The 23,092-nt window shown below is 38.2% G+C and overlaps 1 protein-coding gene across 2 annotated transcripts in view; it reads right to left on the bottom strand.

The window, feature by feature from the left end:
- Nucleotides 1-23,092, bottom strand: part of Dhc98D (Dynein heavy chain at 89D) — a 519,777-nt gene that overhangs the window by 449,962 nt on the left and 46,723 nt on the right. The window contains exons 9-14 of one of the 2 annotated variants that reach the window (XM_083131330.1): nt 21,146-21,336; nt 17,572-17,770; nt 13,985-14,232; nt 8,758-8,902; nt 1,447-1,596; nt 78-222 (exon numbers count right to left, since the gene is read on the bottom strand). In XM_083131330.1, coding sequence (XP_082987456.1) covers nt 78-222; nt 1,447-1,596; nt 8,758-8,902; nt 13,985-14,232; nt 17,572-17,770; nt 21,146-21,336 — 1,078 coding nt within the window. Of the gene's footprint in view, nt 1-77; nt 223-1,446; nt 1,597-8,757; nt 8,903-13,984; nt 14,233-17,571; nt 17,771-21,145; nt 21,337-23,092 lie in introns of those variants that run through there. The other variant, XM_083131320.1, reaches the window with a different exon arrangement.

Below are 23,092 nucleotides of genomic sequence, written 5' to 3'. Positions count from 1 at the left end.
GGTTTGACCAATCATTTCCAACCTAGGAATTTTCACTTGAGCACTGAACAATACAAAGATTGAAGTCTTTCCCTTACCTTCAATCAATTCAAATTTAATTTTTAAGATACTCTTCTTCATTATAGCTTCAACAACTGGCTCTGATCTGGTTTTCCAATTCTCAAACCTTGCTTCTTCGTATTCTCTCATTTGTTTTCCAACGGATAAATATAAGTTGAATGCCTACAATCACAAAAATATGCAACACATAAGGACATCTATCATATAGAATACATAGACAGACTTAGTAAATCCTCTGATTTATTATATAATGAACCCATGTTCATATTCAACTGTATATATTGGTACAATTTTGATTGAGTTCACATTTCCCTTACATGAAGTGGGAATTTATTTTGAATTTTCTTTGTACAGTCATGTACACTTCTGGGTTGTAATGATCTTTTTGACTTGCAATGGAATTGTTACAACCCAAAAGTGTCCGTGACTACAAATAGACACAAAAATCTTTAGTGATGTGCACATGTTTAAAATTAACCTTTTTAAATAATCAAGGGATTGGACATGTCACCACAAAACACATGTTCACATTCATCTGAAGGTCATGTAGCTGCATTTAATATGACTACATCTTCAAAATGGTTATTCGTATTATCCACCAGACTGATTTTTTTTTTTCAAACATATGGTTCTCTTCTATTCTAACTCCTCACACCATTTTCAATCTTGCAATAGTTTTTCTAGCCACATCAATTTCATGCTTTTCTCTCTAACACCTGAAGAATTTTGTTTTTTGCATGCACAATGATAATACTTTTAGTCTCATAAAGGACAACTAATTCCATTATAAATAATTATTTTGTCAAATGTTTTACCAATTCTTAAAACTTGGACCAAACCTCTTGCAAGTCAATCAGCAACCATCACAACAATTTATATACATATATATGAAAAAAAAAAAAAAACACCAAAGAACTATATCTCTCAGCAAGCTCTTGATCAGAATTAAAGCATGAAGCAACCTATCTTACATCCAAAAAGTATGGTTTTGGTATTCAATAGAAAAGTTATTGTGAAATACACTCTCGAAGTCTGATATCTGGGACTTTGAGAAAATACTGAATAAGTGGAATCCAAAAGAGAATAGACATGGTACACATCAGACATAAATTGCTTAACGATATAATGTGTTTTTATATATATAAATAGCTATGGAGTTCTAAAATTAACTGAACTGAACTCTAAGTATAGTACATAGATTACATATCCAATGGGTAGGAAATAATTATCCCTGTCTGTGTGTATTCATAACCAGAGGGTGTGATAGTTCAGGACAAAGGAGATAACTCCCTGATCAACCGAAGTTAATGGAATGGTAAACTGATATGGAAAATTTAAATACATATTTCACATAAAACATACAGGAAATAAAGTATGTTCAATTACCTCTTCCTTTAAAGGTGATTCACATATTTCTTTCACTTGCTGGAATGCAAGGATTGGTTGTTTGATTTTATGGAACAGAGATTTCTCCCAATAAATAGCACCTGCTACTGGTGGATGATTTCTCAGCAATGGTGGTTTTCTCCTCAGTTTCTATAAAAAGATAAATAAGTAAAACCTCTATAACTATCATTTCAACAATCATCACATTTAACACATTTATAATATTGGTGAATTACTGAGCTATGCTGTGCAGATTTGCAAGATACAGCTGCGTTGATCCATGTGAAATCAACCAATGAAAAGGCATTTTCAACCTCACATATTCTGATTCATTTGAAATTTGGCAAACTGAAAGAGCCACCTCAGTAGGAAAATATGCAAAGATGCAGCACTGCACTTGCAAATTACATTGAGAGATATAATTTGTTTGTATAAGGAGAGTTGTTCTTTTTGATGTCTTCTACGCGCTTTGCAGTAGTTGTGCTGTGTAGTGTGTTTGGGTTTGTCTTGTGAAGTAGTTGTGGTGTCTAGTGTGTTTCTGTGTGTCTTGTGCAGTAGTTGTGGTGTACTTGTATGTGGGTTTGTCTTGTGTAGTAGTTGTGCTGTCTAGTGTGGTTGGGATTGTCTTGTGTAGTAGTTGTGCTGTCTAGTGTGGTTGAGATTGTCTTGTGTAGTAGTTGTGCTGTCTAGTGTGTTTGTGTTTATCTTGTGTAGTAGTTATGCTGTCTAATGTGTTTCTGTTTGTCTTGTGTAGTATCGGTGGTGTGTATGTATGTGTCTTGTGTTGTAGTTGTGCTGTCTAGTGTGGTTGGGATTGTCTTGTGTAGTAGTTGTGCTGTCTAGTGTGTTTGTGTTTATCTTGTGTAGTAGTTATGCTGTCTAATGTGTTTCTGTTTGTCTTGTGTAGTATCGGTGGTGTGTATGTATGTGTCTTGTGTTGTAGTTGTGCTGTCTAGTATGTTTGTTTTGTCTTGCGTAGTAGTTGTGCTGTCTAATTTGTTTCTGTTTGTCTTGTGTAGTAGTTGTGGTGTGTAGTTTGTTTGTGTTTATATTGTGTAGTAGTTGTGGTGTGTTTGTGTTTATATTGTGTTATAGTTGTGATGTGTTTGTGTGTCTCTTGTGTAGTAGTTGTGCTGTCTAATGTGTTTGTGTTCGTCTTGTGTAGTAATTGTGCTGTTTGATTTTATGGAACAGAGATTTCTCCCAATAAATAGCACCTGCTACTGGTGGATGATTTCTCAGCAATGGTGGTTTTCTCCTCAGTTTCTATAAAAAGATAAATAAGTAAAAACTCTATAATTATCATTTCAACAATCATCACATTTAACACATTTATAATATTGGTGAATTACTGAGCTATGCTGTGCAGATTTGCAAGATACAGCTGCGTTGATCCATGTGAAATCAACCAATGAAAAGGCACTTTCAACCTCACATATTCTGATTCATTTGAAATTTGGCAAACTGAAAGGGCCACCTCAGTAGGAAAATATGCAAAGATGCAGCACTGCACTTGCAAATTACATTGAGAGATATAATTTGTTTGTATAAGGAGAGTTGTTCTTTTTGATGTCTTCTACGCGCTTTGCAGTAGTTGTGCTGTGTAGTGTGTTTGGGTTTGTCTTGTGAAGTAGTTGTGGTGTCTAGTGTGTTTGTGTGTGTCTTGTGTAGTAGTTGTGGTGTACTTGTATGTGGGTTTGTCTTGTGTAGTAGTTGTGCTGTCTAGTGTGGTTGGGATTGTCTTGTGTAGTAGTTGTGCTGTCTAGTGTGGTTGAGATTGTCTTGTGTAGTAGTTGTGCTGTCTAGTGTGTTTGTGTTTATCTTGTGTAGTAGTTATGCTGTCTAATGTGTTTCTGTTTGTCTTGTGTAGTATCGGTGGTGTGTATGTATGTGTCTTGTGTTGTAGTTGTGCTGTCTAGTATGTTTGTTTTGTCTTGCGTAGTAGTTGTGCTGTCTAATTTGTTTCTGTTTGTCTTGTGTAGTAGTTGTGGTGTGTAGTTTGTTTGTGTTTATGTTGTGTAGTAGTTGTGGTGTGTTTGTGTTTATATTGTGTTATAGTTGTGATGTGTTTGTGTGTGTCTTGTGTAGTAGTTGTGCTGTTTAATGTGTTTGTGTTCGTCTTGTGTAGTAATTGTGCTGTCTAATATGTTTGTGTTTGTCTTGTGTAGTAGTTCCTCCATTCATATTGGGGGTTAGGCGTAGAGCTGACAACTCTGCACTGTAAAAAGACATGTCAAGAAACAGCAATATAAGGCCATGGATGATCCCAAGGTAAAATATTCCGGAGGTAAAATAGTCCCCCGTTCGGATCTCTGGGTGGGGACTACTTTGGGAGGTCCCTGGACTAAGGATAAGATCTACATTAGGAATAAGGATATTAAATTAGGCACCTGGAATGTTCTGAGCCTTTACCGGCCTGGGGAATTTCAGTGTACAGTTAATGAGATAGTTAAGTATAAATTAGATGTAGTAGCTGTCCAGGAAGTTAGGTGGCCAGGAGAAGGAAATTGTAAAACTAAAAATTATACTTTTTTCTATGGTGGTACTGAAAATCATAATTTTGGAACAGGCTTTTTCATAAATAATAGAATTATCTCGGCTCTTAAAACAGTAGAATTTATTAATGATAGGATATCATATGCAGTTTTACAGGGTAGGTGGTGTAAAATTATTTTAATAAACATACATGCACCAACGGAAGATAAAGATGATAATACTAAAGATGATTTTTATACAGAGTTAGAACAGGTCTTTGATAAATTTTCTCAGTATGATATGAAAATTATGTTAGGTGACTGTAATGCACAGATTGGCAAAGAAGAGACATTTAAACCCACGATTGGTAAAGAAAGTCTTCATGAATAAAGTAATGATAATGGTATAACATTGATTACTTTAGCAACCTCAAAGAATTTAATTGTGAAAAGTTCCACTTTTAAACAAAAAGATATCCATAAATATACCTGGTCTTCTCCAGATGGTAAAACTCATAATCAGATAGATCATATTCTCATTGATAAGAGAAGGCATATTAGTATCATTGACGTTCATACACATAGAGGTGATGACTGTGTCAGTGACCATTATTTAGTAATTGCTAAATTAAGAGAAAGACTCTCAGTGATAAATCATAAGCAACAAAATCTAAAAGTTATAAAATTTGATACAGGAAAGTTTACTGATGAAAGAATTAAGAAAGATTACCAAATTAAACTGTCAAATAGATTTGATGTTTTGCAGGATTTAAATGATGATGAAAATATAAATGAAACAGACGTAAATAAGAATTGGGAGCACATACGTAATGCAATAGAATCAGCAGCTAAAGAAAGTATAGGATACCATAAACCGAGAAAAAGTAAGCCATGGTTTGATAATGAATGTCATAATCTAATAGAAATAAGAAATCAGGCTAGACTTAGGTGGTTAAATAACTCTGATGATACAAATCTAAACAATTATACTAGAATAAGCGAGAAGTTAACCATACGTTTAGAAGTAAAAAAAAGAGATTACTTGAAAAGCAAAATTAACGAAATTGAAACAAATAGCAAAAATAAAAATATCAGAGATTTATATAAAGGTGTAAATGAGTTTAAAAAGGGGTGGCAACCTAAAGTAAACTTGATAAAAGATAAAGATGATGATTTTCTAGCTGACCCAAGCGATATTCTAAATAGATGGAAGAACTACTTTAATGACCTTTTAAATGTCCATGTAGGAGATAAATCAGAAGTAAATGAAGTACACACAGCAGAACCTTTAGTTCCAGAACCTAACTTGACTGAAGTTAAAGATGTTATTAAAAGGCTAAAGAATAACAAAGTACCTGGCATTGATTTAATACCAGCTGAGTTAATTAAATATGGTGGAAATTCATTAATATGTCAAATTCATAAATTAATTTGTTTAATATGGAATAAAGAAGAAATCCCTCAATAGTGGAAAGAATCCATAATTGATCCTGTGTTTAAAAAAAGGTGATAAAATGAACTGCAATAATTACCGTGGAATTTCTCTACTCTCAACAACATACAAAATATTGTCTAACATTCTTTTAACAAGACTAACACCATATGCTTATGAAATTATAGGTGATTATCAATGTGGATTTAAACGTAACAGATCAACTACAGATCAAATTTTTCACATCAGACAGACACTTGAAAAAAAGTGGGAATATAATCAAAATGTCCATCAGCTATTCATTGATTTAAAAAAAGCATATGATTCGGTCAAAAGAGATAAATTATATAATATATTAGTAGAGTTTGGAATACTTAAGAAGCTTGTTAGTATGATAAAAATACGCACCAGTGAAACAGAAAGTAAAATTTGTGTGGGTATTAATATGTCTGACAAATTTACAATTCATGATGGGTTAAAACAAGGAGATGCATTATCTCCATTGCTCTTTAATTTTGCCTTAGAATATGCTTTACTTACGTGAAATTTAGAAGATTTCACACTTCCGCGTTGCACAATTTAATAGTTCAATCCTATTAATTTCGAAGATCCACTGTCTTCATTCACAAAAGGGTACGGCGTTTGAAGCGGAGATGGTACCGTGTCACTGCATTGTTTGTTCCCGGGCGGCGGTAGTTGCGATTTCTCCCGTTCGGCAGCACTGGCACGTGCATCTTGGTTTGCGTTGTCTGCTTCCTGTTGTCAGGTGGCATTGCCAGTTGGGGGTTGGGGGGCTGGGGGGCTGGGCCGCTCGGCAATGTGCCGTTCCTGTTCCCCGTGTGGCTGGAGGGGGGTCGAGTATGTGCACCGCATCTTTTCTTTTTCAGGTCGGGGATCTTTCTGAGGACAGGGTGCCAAGTTGGGTGTGTCTGTCCATTGTCCAGGTTCAGTACTGGTTTCTGCTGGATGATGGCATGGGTTTCTTTGATGGTGTTTTCTATGACAGAGCCAGTTGGGTGAAGTATGGATATAGAGGAGATGGTGTGGTTAGTGGAGTGGAGGTGTTGGGAGAGGCCTGATTTTGGTGTGTCGTTTTTGGCATGTTTTACATGTTCGTTAATCCGTTCTTGGACGGTGCGGATGGTTCTGCCAATGTAGGTGTTGTGGCATTGGCATGTGGTCTTGTAGACACCGGGGGATGCGAGTTTGGGTAGGTAGTATCTCTTGAAGTTGGGTAGTGCCCTTCCGATTTGTGATATGGGTTTGTGTGCTACTCGGATGTTGAAGGGTTTGAGGGCCTTGGCAAATTTGCCAGATGTGGTGGGGTGGTATGGAAAGGCGATCCATTTGGGTTTAGGATTTTGGGTCGGGTTATCTCTGTTTCTTGGGTGCCAAGGCCCTCAAACCCTTCAACATCCGAGTAGCACACAAACCCATATCCCAAATGCTTACAGGCCGAAACCAAGTGTTAGGTAATAATCAAAATCTAATTATTGATAACAACTCGTTTGAACCAGTTTCCAAATTCAAATACTTAGGAGTAATATTAACAAATGAAAATTATATTAAAGAGGAAATAAAAAGTAGGATTTATTCAGGAAATGCATGTTACTTCTCTCTTCATAAACTTTTGTCTTCTCATTTTATATCTAAGAAACTAAAAGTTAAAATATACAAAACAGTAATTTTGCCTATAGTATTATATGGATGTGAAACTTGGTCCCTTACATTGAAAGAGGAACATAAATTGAGAGTATTTGAAAATAAGATCCTTAGGAAAATCTTTGGACCTAAAAGGGATGAGGAGACAGGTGAGTGGAGAAGGTTACATAATTTAGAACTACATAATTTGTATTCATGTCCAGATATTATTAGAATAATTAAATCAAGAAGACTTAGGTGGGCAGGCCATGTGGCACGAATGGGAGAGGAAAGAGGAGTTTACAGGATTCTTGTTGGGAAACCTGATGGTAAGAGACCTGTAGGAAGGCCAAGACGAAGATGGAGGGACAACGTTGAGATGGACCTAAGGGAAATCGGTAGGGATGGAAAAGAGTATATAGATCTTGCTCAAGATAGGGAAAGATGGAAGGCCTGTGTTGCTGCAGCCATGAACCTTCGGGTTTAAGAAGGCTAGAGAGTTAGTTAGTTAGTTAATTTGTTTATACTTGTCACATGTTTCACTGGCCAGTGTGCAGTCAGTATGCACATTCATTGTTTTTACAATAGTTTCTTGATTGATTTTGATTGAGTTGGTGTTTTAAGTCCACTTTATGCACAGTAAGGCTAATCGGGACTGGACCTACAGTTTAAAGTGGGATCTGAACTGCTATGTGCCTCCACCGATTATCAAACCTGGGACCCGTTGATTACAAAGTGATGACGCTACTACTTCGCCATGGCGTTTGTTCTTTCAACCCCATTGTGTATGATGATTTAAATGAGAAGTTCATGTAAGTCGCTACTTGTAAGAAGAAGGAATGTGCTGTTTATAATATTAAATGTTAGGGACGGACTGTTATGACATTTTTTGCTGGCACCAATAAATACTAATATAAAATCTTCCAATACTGATAACTGGTAGTCCACAATTCGATATAAAATTGTAAATGTTTCTTGACGAACATGAATGGTCGATTAACCTTCTAAATTAATGGGTTTTGTTTAGGAAAAGAAACTGTGTATTTAGACATTTCCTTTAGAAAATTAGGGCACATGAATTATGTTTATAAACATAAGAATAATAACAAAATTGTGGAATTTTGCACTAAATTGCAGGCTGCTTACACATACATTAATAATAATAATCATAATAATCCTTTGCGCAACAGCCCTGAAGGGCCTTGGCTTACCTACCGACTGCCGGTCTCCCTTCCACGCTTTCCTTCGTCACCTCTAAGCGTGGAGATCTGCAACCAGTATTGGAATAGTCGGGGGGTCAGCCCGACGTATCCCCAGCCATTATAGTAGGTTTCTGGCACCGGATTACGCTTACTCATTCGAAGCTCCCCAATTTCCTCACGATGGTGGGTTGCCACCGGCCCTATACGTAGGCCGAATAAATTCCGACCAGAGCCGGATTCGAACCTACGCCGTCCCGCGGCAAATGATCTCAAGACGAGTGAACACCTTAACCAGCTTGGCTATGGAGGAGGATGCTTACACATACATTGGATCAGTAAAATTATCAGTAATTTTACTTGTACACCAATATACCAATATTGGATACCGATAGTGTATTCATTTATCTGTTCCAGCCCTACTAAATAGGTAATAATCACTTGTGATAATATTGAGTAATTAAACATCTAATAAGTACATAATCTGTTGTTGTTTTTAATGGGTTCTGCTTTATATCACAAAGAATAAAGAAGATATAATTCAATAAAGAAGAAATCAACTTACTCTGAACAACATATTAACATGTTCCACTTCCTTGATGTACTGATGTACAATGAGATCATATTTCTCCATCAATTGCTTTTGTATGCATTCTCTGGTTTCAATGTTTCTTAACTTAATCATCATTTCCAGTGCTTCCTCAGATGATCTATAGCACAAATTTGATTTTTTTTTTAAGACAATGTACACAACAAAAAAAGTTAGTAAAATATGTTATGGAAAAATAATAATTACACACTGGATTAAAGCATCACATTTTTCACATAGAATCTAAACCAGTCACATATTTGCCTGATGAAGAGATATTCAACTTGACCTGCTGACATTTTGAAATACAATGCCATGTTGAATCTCTTCAAAGAACTACTAGATCTATTTTAACAGTTCTTGATTTGAAGTAAATGTATGAAAGTAAAGACGTTCTATGCATCCATTACATTTGATAAAATAATATATTTACATGTAAGGGTTGTTCAAATGAAACATAGACATGGGCCAAAGAACAAAGCATTGTGTACTAGACATCATGCACTATGTAACACTGCATAGGTGCTGAAAAGTTCGTGGACTGACCACGTTCCAAAACAATTTGAAGGAAGGTCACATTATGTCCTGAAAGTTCATATTCTTGTATAGGGTGTCCCAATAAAAGTGACTGATTTATTATACTTAAGAAAATATTGTATATTTACAAAATGGCAAATATTTTTACATCATTACAATGGGTAAATGTTCCATTTAAGAATGAAAGATGACACCTCGCATATGTCCCTCGGCTAGATCGAGAGCACTGTATTTTAATGTCTGCTGTCGAACCTGTTTCCTCAAATTTCTTGATCAACTTGCGAAGTGTACTCTGACTGTGCACTTCCACGTCCAAGGATTGGACGAAGCTTCCTAACAGTCTCTGCATAACACTCGCCATTATTGTAATGAGTTTTCACTATCAAAACTCGTTGTTCCTTTGTGTAACATTCCATGTCAACCAAGCTGCAACAATCACTGATAAAGGAACTTGTAAGAACCCAACCACAAGACATGTTGCGTAAATCAAACTTAGCATTCTTAAAACGGAATATTTACCCATTGTAATGATGAAAAAATATTTGGCATTCTTTTTTTAAAAAAGTATTCTATTAAGCATATTAAATTCGTTGCTTTTGTTGGGAAACCCTTTATGTTCAAGCACCAAAAGTCAGAGCATTCATCGAAGCCTTTCCTGTTTTATTATGAAGTGAGCATGCCTGCCAGCAGGTGAGATTTAACAACACAGAAACCAGGGCTGCGATGAAGTTTTGGTTCCTCCAGGTCAAGTCTTCAAAGGAGATCAATGGGGAAATGGTGAACAACCTGCAGGACTCTGTTCCTTCATATGCAGTTGTGAACAAGTGGATGGCACAGTTTAAATATGGTGAATCCTCAACAGATGACATCTCCTACGTAGAAAGACCAAAAACAGTTACCATTCCAAATCATCAACATATTTATGCCCCAATTCTTGCAGACCTCCATACATCAGCGAATTTCACGGAAACATGTTGGTGCCATAATTCACTATGATCTGTGCATGTATCGTGCGTACTGAAAGCCGTGATCAACATGTTACAAGAAGGAAGTAAACTGTACAAAAAAGAATCTAATATATGCCTGTTAAAGTATATACCTTTATTAGTCTTCAACATATTCACCATCTAAATCGACACATTTTTGCCAACGTTCTGGAAATTCCTCTGTTGTAGAACTCCGTTCGGGCACATCTGAGTATTCTCCTAACGGCAAGTTCCACTTCCTTGTTGGTGTCATATCTGTTTTCCCGCATGTGTTCTTTCAGAAAAGAAAACAAGCGAAAGTCAGAAGGAGCCAGATCTGGACTGAAGGGAGGATGTCGAAGGAGTTCCCACCCAAATCTGGCAACTTCATACCTCGTTAGCTGTGCTGTGTGCGGCTTGGCATTGTCGTGTTGGAGGATAACACTATCCCTGCCAGGACGTTTTTCACAAATAGTACGACGAAGTTTTCTCAAAGTGCGCACGTAGTGAGATGCATTGATTGTTTCCCCAGGAGTGAGAAAGTCCACGAGAAGAACACCCTCCGAATACCAGAAGACAGTTCCCATTACTTTGCCAGCTGATGACATTGTCCTCGGTTTCTTCTTTCTTGGTGATGTTTGATGTCGCCACTCCAGGCTTTGACGTTTACTCTCAGGCTCGTGAGGTGGAAAATGGTTTCGTCTCCAGTAACCAAAGACTTCAAGAAACCCTCGCCTCGATCCTCTGCTCGGTACCGTGCCAAAAGTTCCGTGCAAACATCTTTTCTGTTTCGTTTTTGTGCAGCATTCAAATCCCTTGGCACCCATCTGCAACACACTTTCCGGTAACCCAGTACACCAATCATCTCCTAGATAGCACTGTGCCCTACTCCAACAATGTGTGAAAGTTCCCTAACCGAAACATGCCTGTTCCCCTGAATGATTTCCTGGAAGCGAGCCACGTTCCTGTTGTTCGAGGCAGTTCTCGGGCAGCCTGTGCAAGGGAGATTACTGATGTCTGTGTTTCCACCTCTAAAATGTTTTATCCATCGCCTGATGCTACTGGCAGCCATACACTGATCACCATACACTTCCTGCAATCGGCGGTGGATATCTGATGCCGATGCACCTTCCTTCAACAGAAATTCAATTACTGCACGCTGGCGAAACGACGTGTCAAACGGAGCCATTTCTCGCTACTCGCTAATGCGCATGCGTACTGCGCCGATCACCCCACTTTCAAGTGTATGTTGTCACAATAGATGGTTCTAACTGTCTTATACAGCGCATCGCTCTACGTGAACATTTACGTCTGAAATAAAAAGTTGATCACGACTTTCAGTACGCACCAAGTATAAACTCTCACCATCTAAACTCTAGATTTTTCTTAATTGGTCTTCAAAAGTTGGAGTATTGTGCCAAAAAGTGCATTGAGCTTCAAGAGGAGTACATTGAGTAACTGTGAAATTTCATCATTCCCACTGCATTCCTTCTGGGTAAGGCCACGAACTTTTCAGCACCCCTAGTAACAGCATACTGAGAACAGTTTAAGTGAGCTTAAAAATAGGCAAAATGTAAAATCTAATGAAAAATGTAAAATCCAGGAACATAAAAAACAGCTCTCGACTCATCCCCCCTATTCACAGAGGAGAGGAAAATGCTAAAAGTTCACGACCCGGATATCCCTGCCGTCTATGGCATCCCAAAAACCCACACACCTGGAACCACCCTCTGTATAATAGTTGCCTGCTTCAAACACCCAGTAAACCACCTTGCTAAGTGTTTACAACAAAAGATCAGTGAACACAACCACCATCCGAAATACTGTGTCCGAAACAGCCAGGAAATAAAGGAAATGGTCACCGGATATGTGGGGCAGACAGAATAAAAATGGCCAGCATAGACGTCCAGGAAATGTACCCATCCATACTAAGAAGCCTTGCCATAAGTGAAACCAGGAAGTAGCTATTAACTAACACAAAGAGCCCATATGAGACTGAACTAATCATATCCCTCCTGGAAGATTGCCTAGAAACCTCTGCCCTACAGTTCGAAGGCCAATACTTCTATCAAGAGGTAGGCCTGACCATGGAAAACCCCCTATCCACTATCCTCTCCAACATAGTTATGAATGCAATAGATTTGATTTGCTTTATTTTATTTTACTTCGCCTTTTGTGCCTCTTGGCTAATTTGCGAAGATGGGGATGAGTGATGAAATTGATGAATGGACATTCACAAACAACCATGCCCGAGCGGGATTCGAACCAGGGACCCTTGGCATCGCAGCGTGATGTGCTAACCACTCAGCCACAGGGTCCGGCTTGAATGCAATAGAAACCAATGTCTTGTCCTCACCCTCCTCTCTGGAATTGGCTACAGGCTGATGACTCCATCCTCCTTTCCAAAAATCAGGAGCAATTACAAGAAGCTGTACGATTATTTAACTTATACCAGAGAAAGAAAAGGACAGCATACTAATCTACCTGGATCTCGCCATAAGCAGAAAGAATGACAAATTCAAGACCAATGTATACAAAAAAAAACAATTCCGGAACGCAATACATCCACAAACTTTCTGGTCACTCTGCACGTCAGAAAAACAACATTTGGATTAACTTCGTCCAGAGGGCCATCTACCTTACCTCAGAACCTGAAGACCTGCAAACTGAATTTGATCATATCATCTCCCTTGGCATCAGCAATGGGTACAGCCGACAGGATCTCCTCCACCTCCTGGACACTACCAAAGGAAAAATGAACCAGCCATTCCACCAGAAAGAAAAGATGAAAGAAATATTGGATCGGCCTCCCCTGACATCTTGACCTAATTAAGAAAATTCAAAAAGTTCTAACCAGGCACAGTTTCAAGATAGCAGACCAACCCCCTCCTTCCATATCCTCCCACCTAACCCATTTTAAACGATATTACACCAACCCCAATGCAAGAAGTGGCATCTACATGATCACCTGCACATGCGGAAGCAAGTATGTAGGTATGACAAAGTGCCAACTTGATGATAGGCTAAAGGAGAATGATGGGAGGAGAAGAACAGGCCTTTCCTGCCACCATAGACAAAAACCATAACATAGACTCTGCCAAAATAGTCATGCAAGCAAAATCCACATTGGAAAGGTTTTCAAAACAAACCTATGCAATAGTAACCATGCCCGCTGACCTTGACACTAACCCCGGGGCCTTCAATAAAACCTGGCTTCCCACTATCAGGAATATGCACACCCAACCAGCTCCTCCCCCACGACAAGAGACCAAGCACAGGTCTCAATAATTTGCAAATAAGAAGCTGACCTGCACATGCGAATAAGCACCGTACGAAAGCAGACGACGAGAGTGAGAACTATCGCGTACAGCGCCAAAGCCCTGATGCACGGTAAAACAAGGAAACACTACACCCACACGAGCACAAGCGGAAGAAGAAGGAACCACGCCGCCTGCAGCAAGACAGTACACGCCTGATGAAGCCACCAGATGGGTGACGAAATTGAAGGCAAGAAAATTTTACGCAGAAAAATGAAAAGTAAGCTTATCAGAGTAAATAAAAAACTGGGTTTTACTGTATTACATAATACAATGTATATTTCTGGAATGTTTAGTTGTTTGTCTACATATTTCTTTATAAGCAAGCACAAAATTCAAAAATAATCTAATACAAAAAAATATATAATTTAAAAACATTCTTACCGAAGGGACTTGAAAGACTCATCAATGAAAAACTTGGCCTCATTTTCCAGGAAGCGAATTTCCTTGTTTATCGTCCTATGCAGAGTCTGCCAGTGTGTAGCATAATCTGCTTCAAATACATTAAAGTCAGCTTCCACCAGAGGATTAGCTAGCCTTCCAACTCGCTTCACCACAGACTCTATTTGCGTAGGGTCATTTATGATGGACTTTAGCTCAGGACCAAATATATTTCGGAACTCTTGCATAATCTACAAAAATAAAGGAATTACTCATTATTTCAAATAATAGTTGTGAATAAACTGACAAGTATTTTGATGAACACATTACTTAATTACATATCTTCTCAATCAACTGAGGTATACAGTACATCTGTGTATGTGTCAAATCGTAATGCATTTTCATGTTTGTACTCTGTCATGTGTATGCATGAGTGTGTGATACTTGTAGCTCAAAGACGCCTGAGTGTGTGTTCTTTCTATGTATTTCTTTATTGCCTTGTGGCCACATGCACTTTTTAAAACTCTCATACTTTCTTCTTATAGTTTCCCTTAAAGCTATGTAACCACTAGTCGGAAAAAGTTAAGGGTTTTATTTTTTTCTCATGCTGTTGTCATAGAATGGATGTAGCACTCACAAGACATAGTGTGTAAAAAAGAATTGTTGTCAGGAGAGAACTGCATGCTGTGATTGACCATGACCAGCTAGTAGGAAAGAATGTGTTTCGTTGTTGCCTTCTTGACACTTGGTAGGCAGAGTGGGATGCAGTAATGGGGAAAAAGCTTCACGCTATTAAGCCCACTATAGGTGCATGGCCTTCATCGTCCCGTCCCTCTCGTCTAGAAGTAGTTGTTCTTACTCGACTGCGAATTGGACATCTAACCCATGGTCACTTGCTGCAAGAGCTGGACCCTACAATGTGTCGTGTCTGTAAGATCGTTTTAAGCATTCAGCACATTCTTGTTGAATGTTCCAACAGTGTTTTATCAAATGTTTTTAGCATTTTGAGAAGAGCTGGCCAATTCCACTGTCTGTGAGGAAGCTTTTAGTGTATTCTTACTTTTTAATGTGTTGTGTTTGTCTTGTGGAGGTCCCTGTACAGCCTTGCACTTTTAACCTTTCTCAAGGGACTTTTTACACCCCTTGTTCTAATATTTTAAGTACGAATATCAGATAAGGGAATATTTCCCCATATATATTGAAGGGTGCAAAATGGCCACACATGCCGACGCACCAACAATTTTAATTCAATCAATTAATCAACAAAATTCCTCAAAAGAAGTAGAAAATAAATTAGCTAATTCTAAATTTTTATGCCAAGTACCTTCCATAGATCTATGACAAATGGGTTTCTTCCTGGCCAAATCCATGAGTTATCACTTGCAGTGCCATTTTGTGGTAAGGATAACACATTAGCAACTCAATATCTTTTCAACTTCTGTAATTAACGTATCTCAAATTAATGCCCAGAGACACACAGTTTGTTTGTAAAGAATGTATAAAGAACCTTTACATAAAGAGTGTACACATATATCCTATATCTAATCATTTAAATTATCCTTATTGCTGAGAAAAGTTTTTTGTTTATAATTTGTTATGGCAGCCTAATTACCTCAAAACAAAGGAGTGAAGTATTAGTATAGAAACGGAACAACTGAGGGGCACCATCACAGAACAACTTCACAACTTATGTTGTAAAAAAATCAGTAATAATTTGTGTGAATGAACATGACTACATCCTTATATCTAGCAAAACAGCATTACTACTCTTTCACCAAACAAAATTCCCACATTTTACAGGTATTTTTTTGTTAACATTGATGCACCACAATTAGAATGCTATAACTTATTGTAAATTGGTTTGCAGTGTATTCTTAGAGTGGGAATAGAAAATAGAGTGGCTCTAGTTGAAAAAGATACCAATTTTTAAGTACATTACGTGCATGAAGATTTGTGTTTCCGCATTGCGCAATTGGATAGGTGTTTTTTTTATTAATTTCGAAGTCTCACACCCTTCATTCACTAAGGGTACAGCATCTGGAGCGGAAATCTCAGGATGCCTGTAAATGAAGGCCTGTAGAGAATGAATGTGCCTGTAGAGAAATGGGAAGATGGCATTCTTTGAAAAGTATTTCTTGTCTCTTGGGGGAGAGGGGGGGAGGAGGCACACAGGAAGGGAGATGGACTGTCAGACTGGGTGAATGGATATACAGTACAATCTGTCTTTTCTCTTCTGGTATCATCATTGTTTATGAAAACTGGAAGATGTGTAATGAATCTTAACAGCAGGTGAAATTTCTAATTTACTTCTTTTCATAACTTCAATAAATAACTTCATTGTATTTTATCGCATAGAAGTAGAATAGTTTTCAAAATTGCTATTTATATTCATTTTTATTTTGCATATTTTAGTGCATATTTACTTTGCTACTTTGTAGAGCATATAAATCCTTAATTTGTAATGATCTGATATAAAATTGCAAATGTTTCACAAAGAACAAAAATGATTCGTCCACCTTCTTAATTAATGTATGTAAACAAATTATTGTGACAGGTTGCATCTTAGAAAAATAAACTACATTACTTTACAAAACCAGGGTATATGAATTGTACCATTACATGCATTATAAAAATAAGAAGAAATGGTAGAATTCTTCACTAAGTTGCAGGCTATTTACACAAATATTGAATTTTTGAATAAAAATATGGAACAAATTTACTACACAATCAAAATAGAACAAATAGTCACACTATTGGATTAATATTTCACACCAACAATCATTTTCAAATGTTCATTTTCACACACAAAACAAAAACATATACCTATATACAGGGTGTCTCATAAGTAATAGTGCAAACTGACATAGGTGAAAGTACACGATAATAGAAGCAAAAAAGTCTCAGTAAACATGGGTCTGCAAACAAGCCGTTTTCGCGATAATTGTGAATGTGTGGTTAGAAGCCGTCACTAATTGCATTTTGCAAACACCGAGTGCTTTACTCCTTGCACGTTCCAAGGTTTGCTCTTTGTTTACAAAACAAAATCCGAGAGGTGACATTGTATGGATACAATCAGTACACAGTCTAATCATACTGTGGGAGACATGTCAGTTGTGCTGTACTGCGTAGTGCAAATTGAACCTTACAGCAACGAAGAGTACATTTTACCAACTAGGATGACGTTTACAAACAATGAAGTCAGTGGCAGCTTGTAATCACACATTTACGATTATCTCAAAAACGGCTCATTTGCAGACCTATGTTTACTGAGACTTTTTTGCTTCTATTGTCGTGTACTTTCACCTGTGTCATTTTGCGCTATTACTTTTGAGACACCCTGTATATGTCAGTTTCTATGTTGCCTACTCTGTATCGTTAAAATTTACATATTGGTTCATCCAAAATATTAACTGTGATAGTGTATATATGGTAACATCTGTTAGTGTGGAAAATCTAGAAACTCCATTAACAACCGGGAGTACATTGATAAATCAATGTAAAACAAGAAGAACATACTTTAGCAATTATAATACGCTCATTTAACCTTATAGTCCTGAAATATTTACAGTAATGAAACAGCTAGACCTTACCTTAGCTATTTCAGCTAGGTCATCACAGATAATAGCCATGTAGTTACTGCGATCGAAAAGTCTTCTTCGGTCAAACTCCCACCGATTTCCCTTTCCTGAAAGTTCTATTTTTTCACGGACTTTAAAGTAAGTGCTTTTCCACTCACGCAGCATTTTAGCTCCTAACATAGCTTTTTGCCTCGCATCCTTAAGAGGTTGCCTGCAACAAAAATATTAAATTTTTAACCAAAAACTCAATATGCTGACCAGGGCAGAATTTATTTTATTTTAAAACATAAACTAAACGTTACGTTTCAACCTTGTGTAGACTATGTACCAAATACAAATGAAATAAGGTACAAAACAGGAAGATATATATATATATATATATATATATAAATTTAGGATAAAAGGAGGAGGGCCACAAGGGCTAAATAAAAAGTGGAAGAGGAGAGAGGAAACACTCACTGGACAAAGAAAAAATTCAAATTTTCGTGATGGTATGTCACATCTTCAGGAGTAGAGAGATGTTGTAGAACTAAGTGACTAGAGGGAAGAGTAAGCATGACCTGCAGTGTTGCCAGGTCCCGAAGGAAAAAAATAGTGTTGACAGTATCAGAAAAAAAAAATATATATATATATATAGATGGTTCTTTCGCCTGGCTTGTCGAAAACTGTGAGTGGTGGGGGGGGGGTAGGTTGGTTGGGAAAAGATGGTGGTAGGGTGAGGATAGGGGATGAGAGGCGTTACTGGGTTGCCTTCTTTAGGCCTGGAGGTGTGGTTGCATTCATGGTCGATATGTAGGCCCTCTCCCATATTCTACATATTGAGGTGTTGGTGGATTGGGGCAAGGAGTGGACGATCGCTACCTGGAAGCAGTCATTAAAAGGAATATTGTGGTGATTGGTGTGAATGGCAACAGCAAAGTCCAGGTTTTGGGTAGAGGAGTGGTGGTTGTTGATGCGGAGGTTCAGGGCTGTGGATGTTTCCCCCAGGTAGAAGCTCCCACAGATGTTGCACGTGAGGATATAAATTAGGTTAGAGCTGTTGCAGGTTCCTTTGGGGTAGAGGGTGAATTTGCCGGTGGCAGTGTGGATCTGGAGGGTGCGGGAAGTGACAAATATGGGGCAGGTTTTGCATCTTGGGCGGTTGCATTTGTGGGTAGGTGCGAGTTGATTGTGAGTAGGTGGATTGTGGTGGATTGGGGGAGGATGAGGGGGCTGGAAGCTAGAATATGTAGAAAATAAGTGAAAAAATTGCGTAAAAACTGGAAAAATCGATCATTTTTAATGATTTCTTTTACAATTTAAGGGTGCAAATCCCCCCAAATATAACTCCTTGCTACAAATGTTCATGTTTTAGAACCTTTCAACGCTCTAGCACCTCAGAAGAAATGTAAAGGCTGAAATAAATCTTTTCATCCCACCAAATTATCGAAAACTGACAAAAATAGGTGGGGGGGGCCTCCCGCCGAAAACGGTGGGTGATGGGGGAAAACGGGGGTCATATCCAGATTCAGGAGGTCATTTTACATAAGAATCAGCAGGAATGGTGTCAGGGCTCGATTTTTTTTTTTTTTCCAGACCAGTGTTATTTTCAAATCACAATATTTATTGTCTTGTTGAAGCCACAGTTTACATACAACCCTTCTATTTTCATGCGCTTCTCATCCCTCGGTGTGATCAGAAAGACTGGAAGGGGCTACTCTAGCTGGCTTTTCCACCGCCACCAGTTTCAGGTAGAAACAGCCCCCAGAAGGGAAAGGGAAGATATCTGTCTCTACCTCCCGTGCCTCCTTGCCCACCGCTGAAATGGTTGAAAGGTCGTGGTTTATGGTAGTAACAAAAATCAAATCAAATCATGGGCTGATTGTTTCATTTAGTTTATTTTACTTCACTATCCTTCCACTTTTGGCTAATCATGAAGATGATACAATAAAATTGATGAAGGGACACACACAAAGAACACCCATAGCCAGACCGAGATTCGAACCCAGGTTTCTGGCTTAGTAGTCAAATCAAATCTTTTTTGATTTTCAAAAGGAGGGGGGGTATGTGTACTTTTTTTAGTAGTCATTCTTCAATTTGCAATCTTTTCCACCTTTGACGTTCTTTTTTTAGGAATACTGGGCCCTAAAGGGGGGAGAGAGGGGTGACCACCATCAACCGCCCTTGTGCACATCACTGATTGATATCACAAGTGTCGACATCACCGCACATCACTGCTCAATAGTATAAGGTGCAAGTAGTCTCAATATTGGCACACCTTTTTATAATTTTAGGTAATCACTTAAATCAATCCAAACATGATTATATATCAGTGTGTTCACCAAAATAACAAATCCAAAATTTTGACCTTTTTTTTTTCATTTTTCATAACCTTTAATTATTTGACCACTACTTAGGTAAAGTTGGAAATTAAGAAAATAAATATTTATTTAATTAAAATCCACTACCAAAAGGCCAGTTAAAATTAAACCTGAAGCTGTATTTAACAAAAGAATTAGACTTGCTTTATCTCTTAATGCATCCTGGACTGAATTTGGCAGACTAGTGAGGTTCTGACGTCTGGACTCTCAACCAGTGTAATCTTATGTGGTGCTCATGTTGTCATCGCTAATACTTGTAACTGTCCCTTCACCCATCTTATCTTACCACCATTCATCCTCATCTTCATGATTATCCAAAGGGGCAAAAAAGTGAAGTAAAATAAACTAAATCAGTCAGTCATTGTGGTAGCAAAAATTCTTGACCTCAAGTATAATTTCTTGACTTTTTATTGACGTACTCGATTTCTTGACATTTTCTTGACTATCTTGGCTGGTAGACGCCCTGTGTACAGGGTGTTTCCGGGCTAATGATACAAACTTTCAGGGATGATGGAGAAGGGTGCATGTATCAATTTGAGATAAGGAACCCTGGTCCGGAAACGACTTAGTCGAAAGTTATAAGCGAAAATCGGTGTATGAAGATGTAATACTTTTATTACCTGCACAAGTTTCACAAGCTGCTACATTCACAACAGTTGTTCAAAGTGGAGTCCCCCAACTTCGCTGCAGGCATGACATCGTCGCACAAAGTTCTGGCATACCCGTTGGAACAACCCCATCACAAGCAGCGAGAATTCTTGCCAGGAGATCCTCGACAGGTGTCTCGTACACAAGACTTTTCACATGACCCCAGAAGAAGACATCAAGTGGGTCAGATGAAGTGACCGAGCTGGCCACGGAACAGCTTGTGAAACTTGTGCAGGTAATAAAAGTATTACATCTTCATACACCGATTTTCACTTATAACTTTCGACTAAGTCGTTTCAGACCAGGGTTCCTTATCTCAAATTGATACATGTGCCCTTCTCCATTATCCCTGAAAGTTTGTGTCATCAGCCCGGAAACACCCTGTATACACTGCCACCTGGTATCCAAGTCCACAAACTTCTGGTGCAATGATGCACAACAACGTGTGTCTTAGGTTTACAGAAGCAGAGTACAAATTGTTAATGTGCCAATGAAGAAGCAATCGTCAAGAACTTTATACAAAGCAATGACAAACTTATGCATTCACACGAAAGTTTCTAGAAAGTATGTATACTTACTTGAAGACAGTTTTTACATCCAGGTGTGTTTCTATCTTATCACAGATAACCCAACATACTCGCTCTAAGAGAGGTATCATCTGTTCATCCTTGCAATAATAACGGGAAAGCATCCAGATCATCTGAAGGCCATCCATTATGGTTGGAATTGCATCAATTATTACTTCAAATGAGGTAGCATAGGTGATAGTCTGGAAAGGTGTAACTTCTTCATATCAGTACTATTAATCTAACACAGTGAAATTTGTCACACATTATAATATAGAGATATATAATTTAAAGATTATAATGTTTTAAAATTTCTATAATAGTTTCACACAAAATTTTAAGTGGTAATAGTGTGTGATTATTTTAATGTGACTACACACTGTCCAATAATGACAAATGTATGAATATACTATTTCAGATTTGTTATTGAACTTATACTCATTACAATGGCCCTTCTCAGATATTTTTAGAACCACAAGACAGCTGTACAAATGTGCTTTCAGCCCATGATTTTCCCTTATAAAAATCAAACTATTGGTCATAATGAAATTTGCTACGGACATATCTTGGTGTATGGTGGTCACCATTAGCACCAATGAACACCTCTCCATGCTACAGAAGGTACCCAACAACACACCAGGAGTCATAGTGTCAATTTTCCACCGAATGCTGTCTTGCAGTTCCATGAGAAGTCCGTGGCTTGTTGCAATAGACCTTGCCTTTCAGCATGCCCCATAGGAGTAAGATCAGGCCAAAGAGTGCTTTGGAAATGACAACAAGAAGAACACAATTTCTTGCATGCTGGCATTGGAAGTGTTGCAAGTGGCGCCATCCTGCTGAAAATAGTCACTACGCAGTTCCTCGACATCCAACTGGCCAAGAACTCAGACTGAAAGCACACATCCATATGATTGGCATTTAACAACAGAATCGCACACACACACATGCCCAAGCAAGAACTAGAGAGACTGTCGCACCATCTCCAATGACGTCAACATGCTTCTCAGACACCAAGGTTTGTCCGTAACAAATTTAATTACATTATGACCATTAGTTTGATTCTTATAAGCAAAAATCAGGGGCCAAGAGTAAGTGAAACACCCTGTAGTAAACAGAATCAATGTTGCTTGAAGTGTTCCTGAAAAATACTTACAACACCAACATGAAAATTGTGGCTCAACCACAGATCAAACCTGAACATTACAAATCCAAAAATTATTGAGTATTTAACAAAAAAGAGTTAACTATTATCTTCCCATTACCCCCAACAAAATATTACCTAATAATATATAAAATTACCACTAACTTATACAAGATCTAAGTTGCGGAAACTGTGGAGAGGCCAGAGGTTGGCTTGGTATCTCAGTGGTAGAGTATAGGCATGAATGCCCAAGACCGAGGTTTGTACCTTGTTGAGCCACAATTTTCACATAATTTAAGTTAGGAGCCAGGGTGGTCTAGTCGGTAGGGCATCTGACTGCCATGTGGGAGACCTGATTTTGATTGATATAAGGTCGGAATTTTTCTCGCCCTGTCCCCACATAAAGCAGCTCTGGGGCTCACCCAGCCTCAAATAAATGGTTACCTGGGTGCAACTCTGGGGGATAAATGGTTTCTGGAGCATGGTGCAAATAACATCACCTCCAAAATGTCCAAGATCGAAGAATGTGTGGGGCCCTACTCCCACATCCCCCTATATATGCATCATGGCATGGGCAAAGTGCAAGGGGAGGGGGGGGCTTTAACTTACTTTTTACTTTACCTTTTCATTAAGTTATCATATTCAGATGGTTAGGACCTCCCCGATGGAGCAGTGGTAGCATCGTCGCCTTTTAATCGAGGGGTCCCAGTTTCGCCGGTGGAGGCACATAGTGGTTCGGATCCCACTTTAAACTGTAGGTCCAGTCCCGATTAGCCTTACTGTGCATAAAGTGGACTTAAAACACCAAATCAATCAGA

This window comes from Lepisma saccharinum, chromosome 1 (genome assembly GCF_977018435.1).
Source record: "Lepisma saccharinum chromosome 1, izLepSacc3.1, whole genome shotgun sequence".
Classification (NCBI taxonomy): domain Eukaryota; kingdom Metazoa; phylum Arthropoda; class Insecta; order Zygentoma; family Lepismatidae; genus Lepisma; species Lepisma saccharinum.
This window is presented reverse-complemented; position numbering and strand designations above follow the sequence as displayed.